A 9,836-nucleotide genomic window follows, 5' to 3' on the forward strand; every position below is an offset into this window, starting at 1 on the left:
GCAGCTTCTACTTCCCAGGCTCAGGTGATCCTCCCACCTCAGTCTCCTGAATAGCTGTGACTACAGGCGTGTGCCCCTAAGCCCAGCTAATTTTTTGTATTTTTTGTAGAGACTGGATTTCACCATGTTGTCTAGGCTTGTCTTGAACTCCTGGGATCAAGTGATCCACTGTGCCCAAGCTAGTTGTGATCTTACATTACAGAACACCTACTATGTACCAGGCACTGAGATTTAAGAATGAGAGGTGAGGCTGGGTGCGGTGGTTCAAGCCTGTAATCTCAGCACTTTGGGAGGCTGAGGTGGGGGGATCTCCTGAGGTCAGGAGTTCAAGACCAGCCTGGTCAACATGGTGAAACCCCACCTCTACTTAAAATACAAAAATTCACTGGGCATGGTGGTGCATGTCTGTAATCCCAGCTACTCAGGAGGCTGAGGCAGGAGAATCCCTTGAACCCAGGAGTCGGAGGTTGAGGTGAGCCGAGATCGTGCCACTGCACTGAAGCCTGGGCGACAAGAGCAAGACTCCATCTCAAAACAACAACAACAACAACAACAACAAAAACACAGTGGCTCATGCCTGTAATCCCAGCACTTAGGGAGGCCGAGGTGGGCATATCACGACGTCAGGAGTTCGAGACCAGCCTGGCCAACATGGTGAAACCCTATCTCTACTAAAAATGCAGAAATTAGCTGGGTGTCGTGGCGGGTGCTTGTAGTCCCAGCTACTCAGGAGGCTGAGGCAGGAGAATCACTTCAACCCAGGAGACGGAGGTTACAGTGAGCCAAGATCATGCCATTGCACTCCAGCCCAGGTGACAAGAGCAAGACTCCATCTCAAAAAAAAAAAAAAAAAGAAAAGAAAAGAAAAGAGAAGTGAGCAAAAACAGATATGGTTTTTACCATTAAGATTTTTAGAAAAGAAAACAGAATCACACAAATGAATATCTGTTTGCAGTGGAGAGGTCAGTGCTATGCAAGCAGATGAAAGGGAGCTCAGGGAAGGTTTTCTTGAGCTGGAGCTTGAGCTGGCTAAGATCCAAGAAAGGCATCCATGTAGGGTGGGCCGTTTTTCTTCTTTTCAGGCTCCTCGGGGTAACTGATGTCCTCCAGGCCCTCCTCTGCCCCCAAATCCCCATGGCCACTCCTCTAGGGACTCTACATAATGGTTAGTGTTTCTGCTTCAATAAAAGAAAACAGGTCACTACCCAAAGCAGTGGTTCCCACACTTTTTTTTTTCTTTTTCAGACGCAGTTTTGCTCTTGTTGCCCAGGCTGGAGTCTAATGGCACCATCTCTGCTCACTGCAACCCCCACCTCCCAAATTCAGGCGATTCTCCTGAATCCTGAATTCTCTGAACTGGGATTACAAGCATGCACCACCATGCCCGGCTAATTTTGTATTTTTAGTAGAGACGGGGTTTCTCCATGTTGGTCAGGCTGGTCTCAAACTCCTGACCTCGGGTGATCCACTCGCCTCAGCCTCCCAAATTGCTGGGATTACAGGCGTGAGCCACTGGGCTTTCCCACACTTTGATGAGCATCAGAATGGCCTGAGGAGCTTGGTAAGAACTCAGACTCCCTCCCTCTCTTGTCCATGGGCAGAAGTAGCCATTCAAGAGGTAGTGACCCAGGGTTCCAGGCGGCGGGCAGAGGGCTGAGTCTCTGCAGGAGGGAGTCAGATGACTTGCTGCAAAGAGAGTATCAGCAGAGGTTCAGCAGACCCACCTTCGAGAGGGCACTTCCTACTTTCTGTTGTGTTCAGAATGCAAAGATCTGGCTGAAACGGTGGCCACGGAGAAGGGGTGATGGATTTGAGAGGCTGGAGGGATGAGGAAGTGAGGGAGTCTACATACTGAGCTGTCAAGCCTAGGAGTGAAAACGGGTGAGAAGTTTGGGCTTGTTTTAGGCTATGACGAGTTTAAGTTCACAGTCGAGTGGATCAGAGCTGGCGGGTAAGGCTGAAGGTGAGATCAGGATGAGGGTTTGGAAGCCCTTGCCTAGAAGGAGGCAGTTTTTTGAGACAGCCTAGGAGAGCGCAAACCTCCAGGATCACAGGGCTGCAGTCTTCTCCTTTCGGAGACCCCATTGCAGAGAAGAGCAAAAGCAGGGGCGGGGTGGGGGTGGGAGTGGTCTCTTCCGGTTCTTGAAGAGAGCGTCCCTTGGGCAGGAGGGACGGGTCACTCAATCTCTAGGCTCGGGAGGTCCCCAGCAAATCGGACGCGGTGGGCTAGGCCGCCACCGCGAGCCCACTCGTTCGATACGCGCCTTGGGGTCCGGGTCGGCTTTCCCCCGGACCCCTGGCCGGAAACTGAGCCTTTCACTTCCGCCACCAGCCGGAAGTTTTCTGTCACTGGACGCCAAGGAGTTTTCGGTGGCTCAGCTGGGTAACCGGGGCTCCCCATGGCGGCCTCATTGGTGGGGAAGAAGATCGTGTTTGTCACGGGGAACGCCAAGAAGCTGGAGGAGGTGCCGGGAGGGTGTTGGGGGCTGACTGGGAGACGGCTGGGAATAGGGTGGAGAAGGGGCTTCCGGGAGGAGGGAAGCACGTGGGAGGAGGCATGGAGAGAGAACAGAATTCAGCCCGGAAGAATGGGTCCTGACCCGGATGTGTGGAAAAGCTGGGGCGCAAGAAGGGAGTGGCTGCGGAATCGGGGCGCCCCGGGGTTGGCGAGGGAACGAGGGTCTTGACAGATCCCGACACAGGGCTTGTGTGGGCAGCGACTGCGGGACCCGGAGGAGTAGCGGGGCTCGTAACAACCGCCCCGAAGGTCACCTATTGAAGTAGACCGCAACCCAGTGTCCCGACACTCTTCTGGGACTTATCCACATCCCGCCGCTGGGCCAGGGCTAGCAGGACCCAGAGAGGGCGTGGGACGGAGTTCCACACTGAGCAGTCTGTGCCCCACCACCGTCCTGAAATGTTCTAACCTCTTTTCGCATGTGTGAAATGGGGATGATGCAGGACATTTGCTTCACAGCGCTATAGAGAGGAGGAGTAAAGGAGGCACTGGATCTAAAGTTTCTGATTGCAGGGACTTTGTGGCTAGCAAGTAACTGAAACACACAGGGAGCTCATGTGAGCCACCAGATGACTCCTGTGGGAATATAGTGTTACCGTGTTCCAGAGGACCTGAAGTTCCCTCAAGGAGCTGACTTGTCCTTGTTCTCTCTGGATGCTGATCCTTATTCCTGTTCATATCTTTCCCCTTTCTTCCCTGCTGGGGGATGGAACAATGAGGCTTCTACCAGATATCAGCTCCGACTGGCTTTGCTTGAATCAAGGATTTGCTCCTGTTCAATCAGCCATAGCCATGGAGTGGGGGTCATGTGTGGGGGATCAGGATGACACCCACTGGATATGTCTGAGTCAGACCAGTGGGGTGTAATCACTAGGGAAACCTACATTTGCCGGTAGTGTAGGGAGGGACTGATGTCACTTTGGTGCCAGGACTGAGTGGTCTTCTCAGGAACCTTCTGCTGAAAAAAGGTTTGGGATCCTCAGGCCAGACCAGTCAGGCAGTGCCACCCTGAACAGAGCACATGCAGGACATTGGGCATGAGACCCCAAACCTCTGGCTGAGAATATTGCCCTCATTTAAAGAAGGAACTGGAGCCCGGGTGCGGGGGTGCGGTGCCTCATGCCTGTAATCCCAGCACTTTGGGAGGCTGAGGCGGGCAGATCATCTGAGGTCAGGAGTTCAAGACCAGCCTGGCCAACATGATGAAAGTCCATCTCTACTAAAAATACAAAAATTAGCTCGGCATGGTGGCACATGCCTGTAGTCCCAGCTACTCGGGAGGCTGAGACAGGAGAATCGCTTGAACCCAGGAGGTGGAGGTTACAGTGAGCTGAGATGACACCACTGTACTCCAGCCTGGGTAAGAGTTAAGAGTGACAGAGTGAGACTCAGTCTCAAATAAAAAAAAAAAAAGAAAGAAAAAGGTGCTAGAGTAGCCAAGGGAGACTCCTTGGAGAACATGGACTTGAACTTGGCCTAGAACAAGTGGTCTTTTTTTTTTTTTTCTTTGATACAGAGTCTCATTCTGTCACCCAGGCTGGAGTGCAGTGGTGCGATCTCTGCTCACTGCAACCTCCACCTCCTGGGTTCAAGCGATTCTCCTGCCTCAGCCTCCCGAGTATCTGGAATTGCAGGCATGCGTCACCACACCTGATTAATTTTTGTATTTTTAGTAGAAACCGGGATTTCTCCATGTTGGCCAGACTGGTCTCCAACCCCTGACCTCAAGTGATCCACCCTCCACCTGTTTTGGCCTCCCAAAGTGCTAGAATTACAGGCGTGAACCACCTAACCCAGCTGTGTTTTTTTGTATTGTATTGTTTTGTTTTGTTTTTTTTAGACAGAGTCTCACTCTGTCGCCCAGGCTGGAGTACAGTGGCACAATCTCAGCTCACTGCAACCTCTGCCTCCTGGGTTCAAGCAATCCTCATGCCTCAGCCTTCCTGGTAGCCGGGACTACAGGTGTGTGCCACCACACCCAGCTAATTTTTGTATTTTTAGTGGAGACGGGGTTTCTCCATGTTGGTCAGGCTGGTCTTGAACTCCCGACCTCAGGTGATCTGCCCGCCTGGGCCTCCCAAAGTGTTAGATCACACACATGGGCCACCGCGCCTGGCTGAATGGGTAGTCTTAACTAGTGGTATGCCATTGGCAGACTTAGGAAACCTATGGAATCTTTCTCAGGAAAATAGTTTCAAATGTACAAAATAAAATACATGGTATTATAGGCTGGGCACTGTGGTTCATACCTGTAATCCCAGCACTTTGGGAGACTGAGGCTCAAGGAGGATCTCTTGAGCCGAGGAGTTCAAGACCAGCCTGGGCAAAAAAGTGAGACCCTAGCTCTACAAATAATTAGCCTAAGCATGGTATCTGGGTCACCTGTGGTTCTAGGTACATGGGAGGCTGAGGCAGGAGGATCTCTTGGGTCCAGGAGGTTGAGTCTCTAGTGAGCTGTGTTTGTGCCACTGTACTCCAGCCTGAGTGACAGAGAGAAAGACCCTCTCTCAAAAAAAAATAAATAAAATACATAGAATTACAAAGGAAGTCAACTAAAGTGAAGTACAATTATCAAAATGTTACAAATATTTGTGATTTAGTTATATATACTTTATTAATGCATTAAAGGATTCAATCTACCAGTGTATGAGTAATTATCTTAATTTTTTTTTTTTTTCTTTTCGAGAGGGAGTCACTCTGTCACCTAAGGCTGGAGTGCAATGGTGCAATCTTGGCTGACTGTAGCCTCAACCTTCTGTGCTCAAGCAATCCTCCTGCCCCAGCCTCTTGAGTAGCTGGAACTTCAGGCACATATCACTATGCCCAGCTAATTTTTGTATTTTTTGTAAAGATGGGGTTTTGCCATGTTGCTCAAGCTAGTCTCAAACTTCTGGGCTCAAGCAATCTGCCCACCTTGGCCTCCAAAAGTGCTGAGATTACAGGCGTGAGCCACAGCACCCAGCCCCTTAATTTTAAAATATCGAGATAAATGATATTTTGAGATATCTGCAGCAATTGTAATGAGTTATAACAACATCTGTGATTTTAGTAGGTTTAAAAGTCACAGGAACTGCTAGTAATATTTTGGTTTGTTACCTATATTCATAATTGAAAAAGATACTACATTTCAATTAAGGGTTACTAAGAATAAAGATTTTTTTTTCCAATCCATGTTCACAGGCCTCCTGAATTCTGGGTATCATCTGATAGAGAATTCCTGGTCTAGGAGGATGTCTAGGGTTTCTGGGAGCATTGAGAAGAGAAGAGGGTGTTCTGGATGGGGGCTTAGCACAAGCAGAGACCTGACGTAGGAGAGATAGAGAAGTAAGGAGATGAAAGGGGCTGGCTTGCTGGGGTGGGACCCTGAAAGCCAGGGTGAGGCTCACGGGCCTGAGTTGGTAAGCTTTAGGAGATAGGCAGGAGAGTTATCGATGAGAAAGGTGGATGACAGCTCACGTGCTCACATAGTAATGGGGAATCATTAGATGGTGATAAATGTTCTCTTTTCTTTTGGAACAGGTCATTCAGATTCTAGGAGATAAGTTTCCATGCACTTTGGTGGCACAGAAAATTGACCGTATGTCTCCATTTTGTTTTATTTTTAAAAGATGGTTGGATTTCTCTGTCTTCCTGTGACCTGACTTTCTGTGTGTCTGTTTCCCTGATAAGTGCCGGAGTACCAGGGGGAGCCGGATGAGATTTCCATACAGAAATGTCAGGAGGCAGCTCGCCAGGTGCTTGCCCTGCCCTTGTCCCACACTTGCTCCTCTTGTCCAGGTGGCTTCCGGGGCCTGTGCCCACTGGAAACGATAGAGTACACACAGTTTGTTGAGCTTTCTAGGACCGGCCCAGAGTCCTCTAGGGTTCAGTTAATATTGGCTTTGGAACACTGCCTTCCTTTGCCAGCCTTGAATACATGGTATCTCCCCCAGACCACCACCATACACTCCCACGTACACACAGACTCCCTTTCCCCCAAATGCTCAGACAATGCATTCCAGCCCTACATCCTCCCCACACACATCCACCGCTGCATTCACACGTGTTTGTGGGACTGAGAAAGCACGCTGTGGAGAGTCAGGCTGAGTGGGAATCCCAGCTCTCCAGTTGCTGTGCCTGGAGCAAGCTTTACAATCGGCCAAAGCTTTGGTGTCCTCATAAGATAAGAGATTGGCCAAAGGTAAGAGATTGGCTGAGGGCAGCTCCCGTGGTGCTGTCTGCCACAAATCTCAGCTAGCTGAGGGCTGGCGGCAGCCTGGGTGACCCGGGTGACCTGGGCGTTCCAGGTGGGGATGGTGATCATGGGTCTCAGGGCTGCATGTCTTTGTGCTGCAGGTACAGGGGCCCGTGCTGGTTGAGGACACCTGTCTGTGCTTCAACGCCCTTGGAGGGCTCCCCGGCCCCTACATGTGAGTGACCACCTCCACCCCCTTACAGGGCCCCAGGCCCAAAACCATCAGAACTGCAAAATGGTGAGGTACCTGATACTGCAGGTCATTCCCTGTCTTGGCATCAACAGCCTTTCACGTTGTCCCGAGGAAAGATGGGATAGGAGAAGCATGTCTTTCTTTTGTAAAGTGTGAGAATGCGACTTGTAAGTGGAGATGGTAAAGGGGACCCCACGCATTTGAGAAGTACATTCATAAGTAGATTAATTTCAGGAAAGAGAAAACAAGGAAGTTGGAATCTAAAACTTGATTTCTTTCTTCCTTTTTTCTTTTTTTTTTTTTATACAGTCTCTGTTACCCAGATGGCTGGAGTGCAGTGGCATGATCGTAGCTCACTGCAGTCTCCACCTCCCAGGCTCAGGTGATCTTCCCATCTCAGCCTCCTGGGTAGCTGGGACTACAGATGTGCGTCACCACACCCAGCTAATTTTTTGTATTTATTTATTTTTTAATGTTTTAATTACTTTATTTTATTTATTTATTTTTTGCGATGGAGTCTCGCTCTGTCGCCCGCGCTGGAGTGCAGTGGTGCGATCTCGGCTCACTGCAAGCTCCGCCTCCCAGGTTCATGCCATTCTCCTGCCTCAGCCTCCCGAGTAGCTAGGACTACAGGCGCCCGCCACCACCCCTGACTAATTTTTTGTATTTGTAGTAGAAACGGGGTTTCACCATGTTAGCCAGGATCGTCTCCATCTGACCTCGTGATCCGCCCTCTTCGGCCTCCCAAAGTGCTGGGATTAGAGGCATGAGCTACCGCGCCCGGCCTGTATTTATTTATTTTTGGTGTGTGAGACAGGGTCTCAGTCTGTCGCTGAGGTAGGAGTGCAGTGGTGTGATCACAGCTCACTCCCTGGGCTCAAGCTATCCGCCTGCCTCAGCCTCCCAAGTAGCTGGCAGTTCCCAAGTAGCTGGGACTGCAGGCACGTGCCCAACCAGTTTTTTTGCATTTTTTGTAGAGACAGGATTTCGCTACGTTGTCCAAGCTTTTCTCAAACTCCTGAGCTCAAGCGATCCGCCTGCCTTAGCCTCCCAAAGTGCTGGGATTATAGGCGGGAGCCACCTCGCCTGGCCCTTGGAGGCATTCTTTTCCATTTCCCCTTGGCTGTCAATAGGGAACAGCCTGGAAAAGGTGGTAAGAAGATCCAGCTGCTCCTGGTGTCTGACTGTCCTTTATTTCTCTTGCAGAAAGTGGTTTCTGGAGAAGTTAAAGCCTGAAGGTATTATCCGCTTTGTTTCTTCCCTGGATCTGTTGGGAATGAGAATCTGGGCTTTGTCTAGGGGAGGGACCCCAACTAGTAATCAGGAGTCCCAGGTTCTAGCCCCCACCGTGGAGCCTCTACCTCATTTTCTCCATCTAGCACCTGCAGCTCACACCCTGTACTCCAGAGAGCACTGTGTGGGGGAGGGATGGTGGGAGCTGCAGGGTTGAGGAACAAAGGGGCTGTACTTAATTCTGGATTTCAAGAGAGACTTGGCCCTTGTGACTGCCTTAGCCAGGGCCTGCCCTGGGAATTGGAGGACTGCCCCTCCTGGACCCCAGCAGTGCATATCCTGTCACCCACAGTTGCAAGCCAGGCTGGAGTGCACTGGTGTGATCTCAACTCACTGCAACCTCTGCCTTTTGGGTTCAAGCAATTCTCCTGCCTTAGCCTTCCAAGTAGCTGGGATTACAGGCGCCCACCACCACGCCCAGCTAATTTTTGTATTTTTAGTAGAGAGGGGGTTTCACCATGTTGGCCAGGCCAGTCTCGAACACCTAACCTCAAGTGATCCTCCTACCTTGGCCTCCCAAAGTGCTGGGATTACAGGTGTGAGTCACAACACCCAGCCTATTTGTTTACTTATTTATATTTTTGAGATGGAGTCTCACTGTTGCCCAGGCTGGGATGCAGTGGCTCAATCTCGGCTCACTGCAACCTCTGCCTCCCTGGTTCAAGTGATCCTCCTGCCTCAGCCTCCCAGGCAGCTGGGATTACAGGCATGCGCCAGCATGCCGGCTAAGTTTTTTTTTTTTTTTTTTTTTTTTTGAGATGGAGTCTCTCTCTGTCGCCCAGGCTGGAGTGCAGTGGCATGATCCCGGCTCACTCCAACCTCCACCTCCCGGATTCAAGTGATTCTCCTGCCTCAGCCTCCTGAGTAGCTGGGACCACAGGCACGTGCCAGCATGCCCAGCTAATTTTTGTATTTTCAATAGAGTTGGGATTTCACCATGTAGGCCAGGGTGGTCTCAATCTTCTGATCTCGTGATCTGCCTGCCTCGGCCTCCCAAAGTGCTGGGATTACAGGTGTGAGTTACCATGCCTGGCCTTTTTTTTTTTTTTTTTTTTTTTTTGTGACGAGTTTCACTCTTGTTGCCCAGGCTGGAGCGCAATGGCACAATCTCGGCTCACTACAACCTCCACCTCCCAGGTTCAAGCGATTCTCCTGCCCCAGCCTCCCTAGTAGCTGGGATTACAGGCACCCGCCACCACGACCACCTAGTTTTTTGTATTTTTTGTAGAGGGGTTTCACTATATTGGCCAGGCTGGTCTCGAACTCCTGACCTTAGGCGATCCACCCATTGCAGCCTCCCAAAGTGCTGGGTTTACAGGCGTGAGCCACTGAGCCCGGCTTAATTTTTGTATTTTTAGTAGACACGGGGTTTCGCCATGTTGGCCAGGCTAGTTTCAAACTCCTGACCTCAGGTGGTCCCACCTCAGCCTCCCAAAGTGCTGGGATTACAGGCGTGAGCCACCACTCCCAGCCTATTTTATTTTTTTGAGACAGAACCTCACTCCATTGCCCAGGCTAGAGTGCAGTGGTGTGATCTTGGCTCACTGCAACCTCTGCCTCCTGAGTTCAAGTGATTCTCCTGCCTCAGCCTCCCAAGT

At 50.6% G+C, this 9,836-nt stretch overlaps 1 protein-coding gene across 3 annotated transcripts in view; it reads left to right on the forward strand.

Annotated features, from left to right (window-relative positions):
- The first annotated feature begins 2,179 nt into the window (after positions 1-2,179).
- The window catches only part of ITPA (inosine triphosphatase), a 20,153-nt gene continuing 12,496 nt past the window's right edge, over positions 2,180-9,836 (forward strand). For all 3 annotated transcript variants that reach the window (XM_032142448.2, XM_058432856.1, XM_032142447.1), the window contains exons 1-5: positions 2,180-2,465; positions 6,038-6,095; positions 6,188-6,252; positions 6,854-6,927; positions 8,152-8,183. In XM_032142448.2, the coding sequence (XP_031998339.1) occupies positions 2,400-2,465; positions 6,038-6,095; positions 6,188-6,252; positions 6,854-6,927; positions 8,152-8,183 (295 nt within the window). In that variant the 5' untranslated portion in view covers positions 2,180-2,399. The remainder of the gene's footprint in view (positions 2,466-6,037; positions 6,096-6,187; positions 6,253-6,853; positions 6,928-8,151; positions 8,184-9,836) is intronic.

The sequence above is a fragment of the Hylobates moloch genome, unplaced genomic scaffold (genome assembly GCF_009828535.3).
Source record: "Hylobates moloch isolate HMO894 unplaced genomic scaffold, HMol_V3 SCAFFOLD_21, whole genome shotgun sequence".
NCBI classification, from domain to species: Eukaryota; Metazoa; Chordata; class Mammalia; order Primates; family Hylobatidae; genus Hylobates; species Hylobates moloch.